The 19237-nt window shown below is 43.1% G+C and overlaps 2 protein-coding genes across 2 annotated transcripts; both read left to right on the forward strand.

Moving 5' to 3' along the window:
- The first annotated feature begins 50 nt into the window (after positions 1-50).
- On the forward strand, positions 51-5731 carry LPCAT (lysophosphatidylcholine acyltransferase). Its single transcript, XM_068285190.1, has 9 exons — positions 51-142; positions 314-525; positions 2611-2756; positions 2823-3308; positions 3379-3516; positions 3586-3862; positions 3933-4034; positions 4091-4232; positions 4338-5731. Exons 2-9 carry the CDS (start codon positions 340-342, stop codon positions 4511-4513), a joined length of 1653 nt encoding a protein of 550 aa, XP_068141291.1. The 5' UTR covers positions 51-142; positions 314-339; the 3' UTR covers positions 4514-5731.
- Positions 5732-6367: 636 nt separating this feature from the next.
- Cubn (Cubilin) lies at positions 6368-18565 on the forward strand. The gene is given in 14 exon segments (XM_068285329.1): positions 6368-6441; positions 6515-6808; positions 6867-7050; positions 7111-7857; positions 7923-8678; positions 8750-9478; positions 9701-11425; positions 11483-11645; positions 11704-12185; positions 12187-12757; positions 12821-13656; positions 13658-17404; positions 17484-18159; positions 18212-18565. Coding segments are annotated over 14 exon segments (11241 nt in total). The 3' UTR covers positions 18469-18565.
- The last annotated feature ends 672 nt before the right edge of the window (positions 18566-19237 follow it).

The raw sequence follows: 19237 nt of genomic DNA on the forward strand, positions 1-19237 counted from the left end.
ACTCAAAAATGATTATATTCGATAGTTTTTGTTATTCTATCGCTCGGTTGCGGGTCGCGGGGGCGGAAACGGTAAAAATCGGCAGAATTGAAGGTTTATATATTTGTGTGGATAAAGTAAACAAGAAATCACGTTAAGAAGCGTAAGTGTAGGGTGGCGTCTATATGCTATATATATACATATAAATAGACAGACAATCATGTATATATTAAGTGTTTGATATAGAATTTGCGAAAATACCAAATATAATGAAAATAAAATGATGCCTCTCCATCAAATAAAGAAGTGCGTAATTTGTGGGCTAAATTTGCAGGGTTGGACCATTCGGCACGGTGTGCAATGACCAGACAACGTGATGATATGGTGATGACTGAAGACATCATGGTGAACACTGACCACAAAAGAAGTGGTAGCAATTTAAGTAAACGGGACTCGATGGAGAATTCATGGTCATCGAAAGGATATAGTTATATTAATCCATTTGTCCATCGCATTGAGATTGACAGTCAGATTGAATTGGCCAAGGTGAGTGCTTTGTTGTTATTATTATTTTTGCCATTACCGTTACCTTCAGTGTGTGTGTTGGTGTGTGAACGTGTTTGTGGGATGATGTTCCATTTGGCATTTCCGTTTTACGTTTCATTCATGCAAATCAATTTTTCAGACACATGTGTGTGTCGGAAGATGTTACACAGAAGAAGAAGAAAAAGTGGTTCTAGCGCCAGCAGAGTTAGATCAACATATATGTATGTATGTATGTACATATATGTACATACATACATACATATACTTCTACCTCTGTATTTGTGTGTGTGTAGTTTGCATACTTTATTGGTTAAACCTCTTCTCTTGTGCCTCCCGATTTCCTCTGTTCCTCCCTCACTTGACATGCATTACATTAATCAATGGATGTGCTTCTTCTCCTTTTGCCACTTTCGAACCGTTTTTCTTTTCTCTTTTTAGTTTCAGTTTTGTTGTTGTTGTTTTTTATCGCCTTTCAATGTTAACGTCGCCTCTTGCGACGTCATCAAGAATCGTATGATTTTCTTGTTCTTACCTTCCTTCCCCCGCTCCTCATTCTGCCGCCCGCTCAGGTCTTTGTGTGTTGGCCTTCTCCTCTTGTTGTTACTACTACATTGCCGGTTCTGGCCTATTGTTGTTGTTGCTGTTGCTTTCTTTTGCAGTTAGGCGCCAAACTGAATGTGGATATACCTTTTTTGCCAACTGGTTCATTATGTTCCAAAGTGCATTCCCCTATTTTTTTTTTAATTTTTATTGAGTTTTTGTTAGTATTTTTTATTGCTTTTTAAACGTCTCGTTTTTTTGATAATAATCATATTGGCACGTTTCACCATATGTTTTTAACGCGGGGAGGGAGAGGCAAAAATAATCCATAAAAAAAAAAAAAAAAAACAGTAACAGCTGAACCCAGTCGTTTCATCCAATAACCCAGCCTAGCCAGCCGCATTGAGGTTAATTGCCCGCTATATAATCACCGAGATTTTTTATGGCTCACAATTAGTCAAAATTTCTATTAGCCTAAGCCCCCCCGCCCATAGTATAGTTCGACAATAAACATATAGAATTCAATATTGTACGACATTGAGTCATAGATTGTATGTATACACTCATATTTCAGCTTTGAATATTTTGGAGATTTGAACGATTTGGCCTCGTATCATTATCAATTCTAATGCTATATATGTACATATGTAGGTCATATTTAAAAAGTAAAAGTCAATTGACATGATTATTCCATTCAAATTTGTAGTAATATATGTATTTATACACAAATGTATGTATGTGTGTATGTATGTACATATGTATGTATGTATATGCATACGTTCACTTGTAGTATCAGTTTTTAGAAATGATGACTGATCTTCTGAGATGACGCATTGTTGTGTTGTGATAGTAACTGCGCCGATTCCCATTACAAATATGTAAATAGTAAAATAGTTTTTCACAGAAATGGAAAACATCTGCAGAGAATTGATTAAGATGATGATGATGAGTAATTGAACAAACGAGATGACGAGTGACCCACAAATCGCAGCTGATTGATCTGATGATCATACGGAAACCCGTTTGCGAACGATCTAAGGTCAAGGCACTGTCATTGGCATTAACTTTAAAACAAAACGTCTTTTTCTTCCGTCTGCTTGCCAAAAAAACAAAAACAACAACAATGTCTTGCCAAAAAAAGTAAACACACTTGTATCCAAATAAGCAAACGACGAGGGTTAATCAAAAAGTTACCCCACCAGACTTGGGGCAGGTTCGTTGCTGTTTTGTGTTCACACATTTTTGTGGAGTGCCACTAAAGCAATCACAAGTCATTGTTTGTACACACAAATGTGTGAAAAACTGATTAAAGGTGTTTGCCATATCGAATATTATGCAATCTTAGTCGTCAATCAAGTACAAGTACTTTGAACTTTTGATTAGTTACCACGTATTTATGCCCAATAATCCGAATTGGTCTTTATTGCTGTCTCTCTTTTACGTCCTAGTCGTAAATTGTTTGTCGATAACTTTTGAGGCAACCCTCTGGGGCCGAACGATTCATTTGTTTAACGCTTTATTTTTATTTGTATGACTTAATTACAGGTTTATGTGCTTACCGTTTTGTTGTTACCCATTCGTGTGGTGGGCTGCGTTTTATCATTACTCTCGGCCTGGATGTTTGCCTGCATCGGTCTATATGGGTTAACTTTGGATGATCTCAAGCAGAAACCGTTAACAGGATGGCGAAAGTAAGTCAATCGGATTATCAAGGAAATCAGCATACTAATCACTCTTTTTCACTCTCTCCTTTATAGACAAGTTCAATATTTGGCAGCCCGTGCTATGCGCATGGTATATACCGCTGGATCATTTCATTATATTAACATGAAGGGCACTCCGGCTACATCAAGGGAAGCGCCCATTCTGGTAGTGGCACCGCATTCCTCTTATGTGGATTCCATTCTTGTTGTGGCCAGTCATCCGCCATCGATAGTGGCCAAGCGAGAAACATCGGACATTCCTCTATTGGGACGTATCATTAATTATGCTCAACCCATTTATGTGCAGCGCGAAGATCCCAATTCCAGACAGAATACGATACGCGATATTGTGGAACGAGCACGTTCCACTGACGATTGGCCCCAAGTTGTCATATTTGCCGAGGGCACATGTACGAATCGCACGGCTCTTATTAAATTCAAACCGGGAGCATTTTATCCCGGAGTCCCAGTGCAACCGGTGTTGCTCAGATATCCCAATAAATTCGATACCTTCACGTGGACCTGGGATGGACCAGGAGTGTAAGATGAAAATGCAATGATTTATATTTCTGAATCTTAATTAAATAGAATATCCCCATTTTTTCTTTAGGTTGCGACTGCTCTGGCTGACCATGACGCAATTCTATAATCGGTGTGAAATCGAATATTTGCCAGTATACACACCATCTGCTGCCGAGAAGGCCGACGCCAATCTGTATGCCCAGAATGTGCGAGAAGTGATGGCCAAGTAAGATGCGATTTCCGATCTCAGCAACTGTTGCATAATTTTGTATATTTCCTCATATGTTTTCTCTAGGGCTCTGGGTGTTCCCACTTCGGATTATTCGTTTGAAGATGTCATTGTAATGAGTCGTGCGAGGGATATGAAAATACCGTTTCCTGGCGATATTGTCGAAATTGAACGTACACTCGACCAGTTGGGTATACTAGAGAGTAAACGGGATGCTCAACTATGTGAAAAGTATTTGAACCTTAGCAATACAGACAAATTGGATATTATAACGTTTGCCGAATTGCTGCAAGTTGATTTGAAAGATCAAAATTTACACAAATTGTTCGCTCTACTTGATCACGTATGTTTTTATATATGTACCTCTCTCATTCTATTGTATACAAATATATAATGCATCTCTTTCACTTTAGCGCGGCAAAGGCACAGTGAGCCTAAAAAGTTTTCTACTCTGTTCGCTATTTTGCAAATTGAAAAACTCTGACATTTTAACTTTTCTACGAGCTTTGGTTAATGTAAGTTATTCTAGAATGTTTCTCATTCGACGGTTAAATTCATTTTGTCCTTGCAGATTTATAGTGAGTCTAGTCAACGCATTGACAGGGACAGCTTTGCACGTCTATTGCGGCATGCTGGCGGCAAACTGAATGAACAAAATGCCCAATTATTGTTCTTTAAACTAGATACGGCCAACTTGGGCTATGTTTCGTTTGGTAAGCAAGAATGCTAAAACAGTTTATGTTCAGCATTTCTTTGACATAAGTTAATTATTGTACATTTTTTGATTACTGTCTTTCTTCTGTCTTTACCATATATAGAAAACTTTGCCGAATATACAGAAAAGCTGCCAAATTACAAATTTCTTTACCATAAATCGGAGCACATAAGGCGATCGAAAGTAACTTCAACTCCAGCAACAACCACGCCCCCTCCCACGTCAACAGCCACGGCCAAATCGATTTCCACGTCGATGCCAAGGCCTCTAATTAATTAAATGATTGGCTAACGCAAAGCTTAGAAGCTCTTTTTGGTTATTTTCTTAATTCGATATATCTATACATTTTTTTTTAGTTTATTCCTTTTTTTTTACTATATTTCAAAAGCAATAAGCAGAAAGTTCAATTGTAAACTATATAGATTTAATAATAATTTATTTATTCGTGTACGTGTCCAGGAGCCGATTGTAATTGTGAATGATGATGAACATTAGAGGAATATTAATGATTGCTATGATTTTTTTATATATTAATTTATAACTTAAAGCTCTTTTTTAACTCAAGTCATTTCATCTTTGTGATTCTTATTATATGTACCATACACATATATAATTATATTTATATACATATATATTAATTTATATACAAATCAGAAGAAAAGAAAAAGGAAACAGAACATAACAATATATATATTGTAATATTCGTAGAATGATTCCAACTCAAGCCAAAATTCTCCTTCTCACAATAACAAAATACATAGCAAAAAATGTACTGCGATCTTAGCTGATCTATAATTTTCTTAACCCATCTCAAACTTAACCACCAAAGCACTATTTATCTATAAGCTCTGCGATCGAAAAGGTCGTCACACTCACCATTCTTTTAAACTTCAGTTTCCTATAGTTCCTAGATACGAAAGAAAAAAAAAAAAAAAAAAAGAAAAACAACACGAGGCATTTTGTAAAACTTATACACCCAAACCAAAAACGAATTGGAACCTGAGGAAACTTTAGACTTAACTACCAGGTTAGCCTGTACTTAAAAGAATCCATTGATGATAAGATCGGCTTGCCGAAATCTATACCCATACTCTTGCAATTCTTCGATTTAAAATCGCAATAAGACAAAGATTGCATAGACTAGAATGATCATTCCTATGTCAGGTATAAGTGCTCCGATTTTAACTGAGGTGACATCTCTCGACTACATATACTATATAGATCTATGTATAGATATGTCGATTGCTATTATTCAATAGGAACTTAAATGCCTACGCTTCCTTTCGCAAGGGTATAACATTATAGATATGTATGTATCCCCATAATTATTATGAAACACTTTTGGCACTTAGACACTCATGCATGTAATCAATCACTCACACCCCCAAAACACACACACTCTCACACACCCACCAAAAAAAAAGGGGTAATCTGTTGATAGAAAAGATCTTCGGTAGAGCCAAGGCTTTAAAACAAAAAAAAACACAACAAACAAAATTATTTGCTCTTTTGAAGGGTTTTATGCAAAAATTATGGATATTATAGTTATATAGTATGTATGTATAAAACGATCATCAAAGTTTCTTTTTGAAAGAACCCTCTCAAACGGGGATCTACATTAAAAACAAAAAATACCTTACCCCAAAAATAGTCTTACACTTGAACTTAAAAATAAGATAAATCCGATTTATTATATTTATGTATGTATATGTATTGCAACAACAAAAAAAAAAAAAACAATATTAGATTAAGAACAGAAACAGATAATTATAATATATGTATGTATTTGTGTGAGCCTAACAATTGAAGGAAATTCTGCTCAAATATATATATACATATACACTATATATATACATATATACATAGTATATGTAACTCCATGTGTATGTATATATATATGTGTGTGTGTGAGAGTTTTAATTGCTCTTCCTCTTTTTGTGTTTTTGGGCAAGGGGCGTATTCTAAAAGATACGCCCCGTAAGCGATCTGCGAGGCAATCATCCCGGCGGTCACTACAGTCGCCCTGAGGCGGATTCGGCGAAAAGATCGTTCTTTTTTTTTTTTGTTAGTTGTATTTTGTCTTTCTCTCTGACTGTGAGTTATTTAAGTGAAAATTGTGTGAGAGTGTACGCAATGTGGTTAAAGCTGGGCGGGATTGCCCTTATCCTGGCCCTTATTACCAAATCAGTGCAGAGTTTTGTCAATGCGTAAGTCGTGAATGAGAGGCGACTGATTCATTTGTGTGTGTGTGTGTAAATAAAATCCTTTTTTGAATGGCAGCCCCAAAATCATCAGCAAAGATGGTAACTTGATATTCGAGTCGGGTGCCAATCGAAATATTAGTTTTCGTTTGAGTGGAACCTCACGTTTTCTGATCAACGAGGAGTACGATGTCCTTGAGCTCTTGTTGGCTACGGCTAGTGGTAAAAAGGGCCCAAATGACGATAAAGAGAATTGGGATATCAACAACGATTTCTCGGATTTACGTGATCTGGCCAGTCAATTGCAGACATTTAAGAGTTCTGTCTTTGGTGCCAAGGGATTGAGATCAAAGGTCCAAGAATTACAGAACAGGTGAACTGAACATTGATGTTCATATGAAGGATAAAACATATTTAAACAATTTCCATAGAACAAGGACCTCAAAAAATGAGATGAACCGGATACGTGAACGCCTAACCATTGTGGAGAACAAGGTGACAGTCCTCAAATCCCAACTATCATTGGATAGCTGTCGAAGTGGACCGTGTCAGAATGGTGGCAAGTGTTACAATACCTTCAATGGTTACCGCTGCCAATGCCGCTCCACATTCGAGGTATGTAAAGGAAATGGGGGCGTATTTTTTTTTTCTAATCTCTTGATGGACCTTTGGCAGGGGACTAACTGTGAGAGTGATGTCAACGAGTGCGCCCTGTATGATGGCACTGATCTGGGCTGCCAGAATGGAGCTCAGTGTGTGAATCAATTCGGTTCGTTCAGTTGCCTGTGTGCGGCCGGTTGGCACGGGATACACTGCACCCAACGCAAGGGAGACTGCTTGCAGTCTAGCTCCTGGGAATTATGCGGACATGGCAGTTGTGTGCCCAGCAACGATGAGCTGGGCTATCGTTGCCTCTGCGAGCAGGGCTGGAAGAGTAATGGCCTGAGTCCGGCATGTACCGAAGATGTGGACGAGTGCAGTGAATCGGCCGCTCATACGCCCTGCTCCACGAAATGCATCAATTTGCCGGGCAGCTTCACTTGCGGCCCATGTCCAGCAGGTCTCACCGGGAATGGAGTCAGCTGCCGAGATCTGGATGAGTGTGCCGAGAACAATGGAGGTTGTAGCCTGAGTCCAAAAGTGGATTGCATCAATACCTATGGCTCGAATCATTGCGGTGCCTGTCCGGTGGGTTGGATGGGTGATGGACGCACTTGTGTTAGAGATCCTCGACAAGGTTCTGCCATTGGCAGCATAACCAGCTGCTCCCGCAACACCAATCTTTGCCATCCGCGTGCCACATGTGCCGAGATCTCAAACACGGTGGTTTGCAGTTGTCCATCGGGTATGATTGGTTCGGGCTTTGGTCCGAATGGTTGCATCACCGGCACAGCCAACAATTGCGATGGCCTGCCCTGTCTGGTGAGTGTTTTTTGGCAAGTTCCAGTTTCGTTTGAGTCATTCAAGTAATTGCGTTGCATTTGTAGAACGGTGGCACTTGTCTGGACGCAGGTATGTCCAATTTCACTTGCCTGTGTCCACGGGGATATCGTCTGCCGATCTGTGAACCGCTACCCAATCCCTGTACCAGCCAACCCTGTCACAATGGCGGACGCTGTACACCCACACCAAGTACTAGCGATGGCTTCGTCTGTCAGTGTATGCCCGGCTACAGGGATCGCTTGTGTTCCACTCGTTTCAGCAGTTGTAATGAAATGTTTACTGCCCCCAGTGGCAGTCTGCGCTATCCGCCGAATGGTCAGAATTATAATTATAACACCCAGTGTGGCTGGGTCATACGGACAAATGAATCGCTGGTCGTCAATGTTACATTCAATAGTTTCGATATAGAGGACTCGACTGAATGCCGCTTCGACTGGCTGCAGATTAATGATGGACGGTCGGCTAGTGACCAGGTTATTGGACGCTTTTGCGGTCATCGATTGCCAAATGGTGGCAATATCATCTCATCGGGTCATCAATTGTATATGTGGTTCCGTTCCGATAATTCGACATCCCGCAAGGGCTTTGATCTCACCTGGCGTTCAATTCAGCCGCAATGTGGTGGCCGTTTCGAGTTCGACACTCATGGCACATTGGCCTCGCCCGGTTCGCCGGGTAACTATCCAAGGAATCGAAACTGCCAATGGCATTTGGTGGCCTCGAGTAGCAAACGAATCAAATTGACATTCTTTAGCCTTCAATTGGAGCAGCATGCGGATTGTAATTTTGACTATGTCGAGGTGAGTTTGTTTAGGTCAACCACCAGGAATGTCGAGTGTCTAAGTGATTTTTGTGTTTCTTTAATTCACAGATTCGGGATGGCGTCTCGGGACGTCAATTGCATAAGTTCTGCACCAGTGCAGAACCAGCTCCACCGCCTCTTCTCTTGGCAACTCATGAGGCTATTATTGATTTCCATTCCGATGCAAATGGCACTGACACTGGCTTCCAATTGCACTATTCCGCCGAGGAGCGAATACCCGGATGCGGTGGCGTCTATACCTCTAAGGAGGGCACCATCAAATCACCAATGGCCATCGATTCTGGTAATGGAGATGGAAGCATATCATGTGAATATGAAATACGCATGGGCATAGGCGAATCGATAGCCATTGAGTTTACCAAGTTTGACATGGGCCCAGCAAACTGCCTGGAACTGTACGATGTCACGGATGATTCCACAAATCTGTTCCAGGCCAGGCATTGTGGTGAAACCGGTCTGCAGTTGCCGCCATCGTTTAATTCACTGTACAATCGAGTTCTGATCAAATATATGGCTACTGGCCAGGGCTCGAGTAGTTTTGAGTTGAGCTATCACATGTCCTGCTTCTATGCGTATGACAGTCCCACAGGCACCTTGGTCTCTCCCGGCTATCCCAATTTAACGAACAGCGAGAAAATATGCACCTATAAGATAACATTGCCACCCAATATGGTGATAGCGTTGACTCGAATCGATTTTCAGCTGGAGGATACTTCGCTGACCACTGATGACTACACGGTTGACCAGGCTGAGTCCTGTGGCGACACTGATCTAAAGGTGAATATGTATATAAATACCATAGTAAAGAAAAGTTTATCTTTTTTGAATCAACAATGTAATGACTTTGATAACGAATCTGTGTAACAAAAGGCACCCTAAAAGTATGCCACAAAATGTGCTATTAATTTTAAATTTTTTGATCATCGCCAGATTAAAAAACTTTTTCTTCATAACTTTAGAGTGCAATTCAGAACTTTTCCATTTTCCCCTCTCTTCTAGATTAATGACGGACTAAATCAGAATATTCTTGGGCCATACTGTAGCCATTCTCCGCCCGAAGAGGAAATTCTAAGCCAATCGAATATGATGATCCTCATTTTAAATACCGACACGAGCAGCAGTGGTCGTGGCTTCAAATTTAACTATCGTTCGGTGCCAATTGGTACTGGCAAATGCGGCGGCATTCACACCAAAGAGGGCCAGAATATACGCCTGCCAACTGGAGAAGGAAATAAATATGCAAACAATCAAATCTGCACTTGGGTGATTGTCGCGCCAGCAAGTAAGGGCATTATGCTGCACTGGAACTATTTACAATTGGAGGGCCTCACAGATTGCTCGGCCGACTATGTGGAAGTGTACAGCGGCCTTCGCACCGACGACAGTAGCAAAAGTTTGGGGCGTTATTGCACGATATTACACGCACCATCCGATATGGTGGTACATGACCGACATGTGACTATTAGATTTGTATCGGATTTCAGTGACACTTATGAGGGCTTCGAGCTGTCGTACCGTTTTGTGGAATTGCAATCCTGCGGCGGACACATAAACGGAGTAGAGGGTGTCCTTACATCACCTGAATATCCAATGAATTATTCATCCAATTTGGATTGCCATTGGCAATTGACATCGCCAAGAATGACGCGAATATCATTGCAATTAGATATGCTGGATCTGGAGGTGTCCAATGATTGTAGTCACGATTTCATTGAAATACGAAATGGTGGCTACAATACCTCATCGTTAATTGGAATATTTTGTGGACAAGATATTCCCCGTATTCTGCCCGGTTTCACAAATAAAATGTATATTCGTTTCCATTCGGATGCCTCGGTCAGTGGGCGGGGCTTCCGTTTGCACTGGCGTGTCCAATCCGTTGGGTGTGGTGGCAGAGTCCCGGGCAATAAGGGTGTCATTACCTCACCGTCCTATCCAGAACCATATATGCACAATGCCGACTGTGAGTGGGAATTGCAGGTCCATCAGGGCTCTGCCATCGATATCACATTCGAGGATATGGATATGGAGGATCTGTTGAATTGTAATTACGACTATATTAATATCTATAGCGATCGGCGAATGCATCCACTGAGAACTCTATGTAATCTGCCCAATGAACAGAGTCGACACATTCTCGTTGATTCGAGTGTGGCCACCATTGCCTTCCATTCGGATTCTAGTAATACGGGTCGTGGTTTTCGTCTATCGTTCAATTCCAATTGTCTTCGCAATCTGACCAACCTTTACGGCACAGTCGAGAGTCTCAATTACTTGGAACCCCTTCTCAATGCCGATCACACCAATTGTAATTGGACAATACAAGCTCCGCGAGGGAATCACATCCGTTTGGAGTTCTCACATTTCGAGCAACTTCCTGAACTGCTACCCACAGAATTGTCCGGTGGTGTCTATCTGATTGATCAGGGTAAAGTAATGAAAATTATGGAACCAGGCATCATCCACAATGCCACAGGCAATGTTTTGTCCATTCTACACAACTCGAGTAATGTTAATTTCCAACTGGAATATCGCATCGATGGCTGTCTTGGAGAATTCCGTGGATCTAGCGGTAGCTTCTCATCACCCAACTATCCGAACATGTATCCCAATAATCTGGAATGCTATTGGTTAATACATGTGGAAATGGGACAGGCTATTGAACTGACTATAAATCATTTGGATCTCGAGGAGAGTGCCAATTGCACCAAGGATGCCCTAATAGTAAGTGAAAGCGTTTGCCTTTTTGGTTGCATATTTTTAGGGGGCTTTTTCTTCTAGATTTCTAATCAGCCCACTGCGTCCAACACACATGAACGACATTGTGGAGTTACCCCACAATTGGTTATCACCAGCGCTGGCCATAAGCTGCATGTGCGTTTTACTAGTGACGATTCCCACAATGGACTGGGCTTCCAAGCGACATACCGAGCTGTGAAAGCAAGTAAGTCTAGCCGCCAGCAGCCTTAATCCTCAATCAATTCAATTTGTTTTCACAGCAGCTTGTGGCGGTAAGCTGACTGCCAGAAATGGTGTCATTGAATCCCCCAACTATCCAAAGAATTATCCGGCTGGTTCCCATTGTGAGTGGCTTGTGGAAGTATCGCTGCATCATCAAATCATTTTTGATATGCAAGACATGGTCTTGGAAGAGGGTTACGATTGTGGTTGGGATTACCTGGAAGCATTTGATATGTCGCCCGGTGATGGCCTCGATGATACCGAAGGCGATCGTATTTTCAAAGTGTGTGACGGCTTGACCATTCCCAGAAATCGTTCCACCTCGAATACAGCCTTATTACGTTTTGTTAGCGATGATTCGGGTTCTCGTAGAGGTTTCCGTCTGCATTTCCGTGAGTCATGCGGACAGACGGTGGATGTCGATGAAACGGATTTCGATTATCTAATGATGCAAAGACAGGCGGCCCGCAATGAGTCTTGTGTTTGGGTACTGAAAGCCACTGATCCCGGCAAACATATAATCTTTTACACCAACTGAGATCCTACTCCATCCGGAGGCGTCGCAAATGTATCCAAACGAGGGCGATTGCATGCCGTATGGTATTCAAATATACGATGGCGTCGAGGCAAAGGGAACACCACGTACACGCTTCTGTCGATCCCATCCACCGGCCATCATCTCGAATGGACGGGCATTGACAATTAAAATGCCTTTAAATGTGGTAGCCGAATTCGAGGGCCACTACATGACAATGGACACGGCCTGTGGTAGCCTTTATACGGCATTATCTGGACGTTTCACTACCCCATACTATCCGAACAGCTATCCGACAAATATTGAATGCACATGGGTCATACAGGCCATTTCGGGTAACTCGTTAGCACTGACATTCGAATCCATGGATCTGGAGCAATCGGATGGTTGCAATAATGACTATGTCGAAATACGGGAGGAGAGTGCGACAGGTCAGTTGATTGGTGTATATTGTGGCAATCAGGTGCCAAGTGTCTTGAGAGTCAAGGGATCCATATGGTTGAAATTCAAAAGCGACAACGATGTGGTTGGTGAAGGCTTCATGGCTTCCTATAACTATGGTGAGTAATGGATGGATAAAAGAGAAATGTCTGAGTCATATAACTCTTCTTTTCGTTCCCCAGAATACCACAATGAGATCAATGGAACGGAGGGCGTTATTGAATCACCAAATTATCCAGCCAAATTCGAATCGAAACAAGTCTACAGCTGGCGTGTAACAGTGGACAAGGAATATGTCATTGTTATTAACGTTCATCACATAAGAGATGTGGATCACTCACAGCTCAATTTCTATGATGGCTATTCGGACATTGGGTCCAAGCTGGAACATCTGCCTGGCCAGCCACTGAGATCAAGCACGAATGTGGTTTACTTCACCTCGACGCGGGGTCCCTTCGAATTGTCGTGGCAACGGTTGTCCAAGGAATCATTGCGATCCAATCGCACAGCGGAGGAACAAAGCCGGACATGTGGCAACCAGTTGGTCAATATTAATCGGACTGTCATCAGTTTCAATTCGCCAGGCTATCCCAGCGGATATGCTCCGAATTTACAATGCTCTTGGAATCTTGTGGCCTCCAATCCGGCAATGCATTCCGTACTTCAGCTAATCACTGTCGACTTGGAGCAGATCGGTGATCCAGACGACTGCAATATTGATTATCTGCGGATCTCGTCCAGTGGGGATATGCAAAATTGGCGAGAATTGGCCAAGATTTGTTCGAAACCGAATGATACCAATCGCATCTATCATGGTCAGCCTTATCTCAAGTTGGAGTTCATCACGGATGCCAGTATCAATCGTACGGGCTTTTCCAGCCTGGTGAAAACGGCCTGCGGCTCCGATATGTCCGACTCGCGTGGTTTCGTTAACATAACACAGTTGAGTGGCTTGGTTTCGATGTTGGAGCAAGATTGTGTCTGGACATTGCGTGTACGTCAGGGTCGCCGCATCCGGAATTACTTTCCCGGACTCTCAATTGCAGGATCCGAATGCCATTAATGGTGATGCCTCGTCCGATTTGCAACTATGCCGCAATTACTTCATGATTCGCAATGGTTTTGCCGAAGATTCGCCCTTCCTGGGGCGTGGCAAGTACTGTAATAATGGTATAACCGATATATTGGAGACCACGTCGAATAGAGCATACATTAAATTCCATCGCATGGGCTTCCCGCGTTTCCGGGCCTCCTTCCGCTATGAGGAGTTATCGTCAGCATGCTCGAGACACATTATCCTGGACATGGACACACAATCGCAGGTGATTAACTCACCCAACTATCCCAATTTGCCACATCCCCATTCGGAATGTGTGTGGACGATAACTGTGCCATCGCATCATCGTATTTCCTTGGAATTTACTGGCAAATTCGAGTTGGCTCCGCCCGAAAGTCCGGACAATTGCCAGCGGGAATATCTCCAGTTGAACGATGGCAGCACTGAGCTGAGGCCGCAGCTGGGACGTTTCTGTGGATCACGGACACCAGATACCATCTATTCATCGGGCAATCAGTTGAGAATCAAATTTTATACGGATGTGGCAGAGCCTCATCAGGGATTCAAGGCCACTGTGAGGATTGCCCGTTGCGGTGGTTCCTACTACAGTAGCCAGGGCACCATCGATTCCCCAACAGCGGAAGAACTGTCTCGGGCCAGTGAGGTATTCCCGATTAATGAGTGTGTGTACACCATCGAGATGGAGAAGGGCAATACCATTCAATTGAATTTCGATACAATGAACTTCCCAGTATCGGAGAATTGCACAACCGATGCGCATTTGCAGCTGGAGGAGATCGAGGCATTTGGCGACGATGGCACCGAAGAGAGGGAAAGCGATCGTCTACACATTTGCGGCACGGTGAGCAGACAATTCACCGTGGAGACGAATAAGATAATCATACGCCTCGTTGTACCGAAAGAAGTTTCCATACCAAAGAATGTTGGCTTCCAATTAACCTATAAGACGGTGGGATCACGTTGCGGTAGTAAGATACGAGCCCAACAAGGAATTCTTCAAACGCCTGGCTATCCGCTGGGTGTCTCCAAGCCCAGCCATTGTGTTTGGAACTTGGAGGTAGCCAAGGGTCAACGCATTAAAGTCCAAATTCTCGACTTTGATACGGGCGGCGGACGAAATGGTACCATTCTAAGCTCATTCCGTGGTCGTCTGATGTTTGCCAATGATCATAAGATGCAATCCGTGTTGGGAAGATATACAGATAATCCGCCGGCTGAAATCATTTCGGCAGACAACACAATGGGCATAGATGCCTTCCTGTTGCCCTTCACTCGACATCGTGGATTCAAGTTACGATTCAGTGCCTATGGCCAGAGTGAATGCGGTGGCCAAACTGATGTCGAAGCTGGTGGCGATCTCTCTTTCGATCGTACCAATGCCTCGAGTCTAGTGCATTGCAATTACTATATGATGCCACCGGTGAACACGACCTTGGTGCTTCAGGTGAAGGAATACAATTCCACAAGCAATCCAATGATGCGGAATACATACATTTGTGCGGAAACCTCACCGCTGAAGCTAATGCGAATGCGACAATCGGAAGTCCTTCTACCCAAACTGCTCTGTGATCTGAATGCAGTCTACCCGTTGACTGTCCGCCTGCCGTTCCCCATGCAGGTGACCGTTTCGGGCAATCCCCGCAATCGTATGATCCGCCTGGCCTTCGAGTATAAGCTGATGCAATGTGGCGGCGTTTTTCCCTTGGATCCTGGGGATAATCTAACCATTAAAGAGCCACAAATTGTTACCGACTCGGCGGTGGATTGTGCATGGTCAATTGGACCCGATGGACTGATCAGCGATGCCGATTCAGCGGATGTCCAGCTGGAGGTGTCTTTGAGCACACAACTGGCTTTGGATTGTGAGAGCGAGTACGTTTTTGTGCGTAGTGGACCCGATCAGAATTCACCGCTTTATGGAAAATATTGTGGTCAAGCCACCGAAGCGAATATTGTGGTGGAACGTGGCCTGTTTTTCGAATATCACTCACCGCACTCCAATCCCAATTCCACGTTCAACGTGACCGTGAAATATGGTTCTGGTTGCGGTGGACATATACAATATCCCTATCGGCAGATCGATTTCAATGAGCAGTACAAAAACAATGTGGAGTGCATCTGGGAACTGGAATCGGAAGTGGGCTTCCACATTGGTTTATCGTTCGAGGGTCGTTTCTATATCGAGGACAGCAAGAATTGCTCTAAAGACTATCTGCTTGTCCAGCAGCGGGATGATCAGGATGCCAACAACACTGGAAATTGGACAACTCTGGCTAAAATATGTGGCCGTAGCCCACCTAAATCGATTAATACCACATCATCGGCCATGCGTCTGATCTTTAGATCTGATGGCGACGTCCTGGGCGATGGTTTCGTAGCCAAATTCGAGAGGAATTGCGGTGGCATCATTTATGTCGATAGTGAAATGAAATACCTAACCAGTCCCGGTTTTCCCGTACGCTATGAGACGAATCTCAACTGCAACTGGACCCTTGTGCCGCGAGAGGCACATGCTCCGGGTGTGTGGGTCAGTTTTATAACCTTCGACTTGGAGCAGGCACCTACCACTTTCTGTCTGTTTGATAATCTCACCGTGGTCACACGAGATGAGTTTGAGAGCAACGAAGCCATCATTTGTGGTGTCAAGCAGAAGCATGAATATCGTGCAAAGAAATCCATTTCACTCATCCTACGCACCGATAATTCGTTCTCGGGTCGTGGCTTCCGACTCGTTCATAGTACCCAACTCTGTGGTGGCGTCGTCAATCATTCATCCATCATTGAATCGCCTCGCCAGCACACGGACAACACATTCCCGCCCAATAGTAACTGCTATTGGAATCTAACCGCACCCGAGGGCAAAAAGTTTATCATTAAATTCGAAATGCTGGACTTTGAGTCGCAATCATTATGCCAATACGATGGCGTGGATATCTATGCTGGTCCCGTGCCAGACGAAAGGCAACGTCGTGGACGCTTCTGCGGACGCGCTATCAAGGATCTGCCCATTCTCAGTATAGCCCAGAATCGGGCTCTCATCCATAGCTATTCGGATGGTCGGGATCCATCGCGAGGATTCCGTGCCGCCGTTCGCATCATTCCGAATTGTGATGAGCGCATTCTTGTGAATGCTAGCCGGAGCTACAGCTACACGAAATACTACAATCCGAATGGCTATGAGCGGAATCTCGATTGTCACATTGTGTTTCAGGCTCCTGCCGGTTATCAGATACGTTTGGAGTTCCGTAACTTTCATGTGGAGCAGGGCACCAGCGACTGTCCAAACGATTATATAGAGCTGCGCGATGGAGCTGGTCCCTTTGCGGACTCAATTGGAAAATTCTGTGGCAATGATCTACCGCCGACAATCAGCTCATCTCAGCATACAATATTCCTGCGTTTCGTCACGGATGGTACGATTAACGATTCCGGTTTCGATTTGATTGCCACTGCAGAACGTAGTTCATGTGGCGAATCGTCAATTAGGCTCTCCAGCACTACGGGGGCGACACAGGCCACAATCAATTCTCCCAGCGAAGCGGGCCGACGTTCGGGACAAGTTGTAGTTTGTTATTGGAAGATTTCGAGTGACAAGCCAGTGCATTTGATATTTGATCAATTTGATTTGGACCAATCGAATGTGAATGGCAGTTGTGATGGTGACTACGTTAAATTATATAACAGTGAGGTAAGAACTTTTGGCCCATTTCCCCCACTTGAGCCCCTTGTGATTCTCAACTGGTTGGCTACATTTGCTTCCATTGCAGGATGCCAAGATGATCAGCGATGGCTATGGCAGTGAATTGATATTTGATGGCCATGCGGCTGGTCAAAATTATTTGAATTTTGCCACCGAACATGTCTATTGCGGCAAAGTCAAGCCGGATATTTACTATGGCAACTCGAATGCGATCTATGTGAAATCCCGTTTCAATGCGACTGCATCCAAGACGGGTTTCCGACTCACGGCCATCGTGGAGACCGATTGTTCCCGTCACTTCGAGGGCCTCCAGGGACGCATCAAATTCTCGGAAACAAATAACTGCGATATCTTCATCAAAGCTCCCGCAAATCACACGTTAAGTCTGTATTTCACAGACATTCTCATTTATGGCTCTGACTGTAATGATGACTACATTGAAATGTTCGACAATGCCAATCATTCGTTGCACCGACACTGCTCCTCCATGGACACGAAAACGAATGTGTTCACCCGCACAAACGAAGTGCGTGTTCATCTGAGATCGGGTACATATATGTTCAGCTTCGATATGACCTTCCTTGCTAGCCCTATTGAAGCGGAATCTGGTTGCGGTGGTCAGTTCTATAATACAGAGGGAATATTCGCCAATCCCTACTATCCGGAAAATGTTCGCAATAATTCCGATTGCCGTTGGATTGTGCGAGTGCCTAGCAATAATCGTGTCTTGCTGACATTTGAGGGTAAGCTCAGAGTTGGATTGTAAGTGATCTCTATTAATTATCTATTTAATAGACTTTAATCTGGGCTCAAAATCTACTTGCCATACGGACTTTTTGCAAATACTGGAAACGAATGAAGTCACGGGCACAGAGACGGAAATGCGTCGATTCTGTGGCGAGGATCATCCCCGTGTATATAAGAGTAATCGCAGTCAATTGGTTATTCGATTCCACAAGAGCGTTAATTATGATGGCATCGGTTGGGTTATCAAATTCTCTGGAGTCTATGCCAACTATGAGATCCCACGTTATTTATTATTAAATTATTAAACAATAATATTAATAAACTACCTGCGCATTTGCCATAATCTATTTATAAATAAAAGTAAAAGAAATAGAGTAAATATTTCAAAAGAAAGAGATCAAGACACAGACATTTGGAGAAAGGTATCCATCCATCCACACATTGATCGGAAATATGTATATGAATGAATTAAGTTAACAAATTTATTAAACCGATTCGTCACATTTGTATGAAGTATGTTTAGGAAATATATTTATACTACTTAATGCATATCTTAACCATAAATGTTTCTAAACTTGTGTTATATAACAGACATCATCATCATCATCATCATCATCGTCTTGAAGGTGATTATGATAGTGCTGGGGCCCAGCCCAGGCCACTTGGTCACACAAGATTTTTCCCATTCCCATTAACATTTGGTGGTATGCTGACCTGTTTTTATGTTGTTGCTGCTGCTGCTGCTTATGGTGGTCATCCATCGATTTGCAATCATATCATCTTTTATACACACATACATACATACATACTTATGGATGTATGGACCTGGGCCAACAATATTACTATTTGACACTCCAAGCACACAAACAAACGAGGTGATAAAATGCCAATCGCTTTTAATTTGCTTGCTGATGGCCAAAAGCCGAACGATCTACCACTGAACCAACGATCCAAAACAGAAACCAGAAACGTGCGGGTAACGGGTCAGGTGTACTCCTGAGGCTATATAGGGAAAGGGAAATGGTAATGAAAAGGGAAAGGGTGGCCAAAACATGCGCAACAGCGTGCGCATTA

Source organism: Drosophila tropicalis, unplaced genomic scaffold (assembly GCF_018151085.1).
Source record: "Drosophila tropicalis isolate 14030-0801.00 unplaced genomic scaffold, ASM1815108v1 contig_4, whole genome shotgun sequence".
Taxonomy (NCBI): Eukaryota; Metazoa; Arthropoda; class Insecta; order Diptera; family Drosophilidae; genus Drosophila; species Drosophila tropicalis.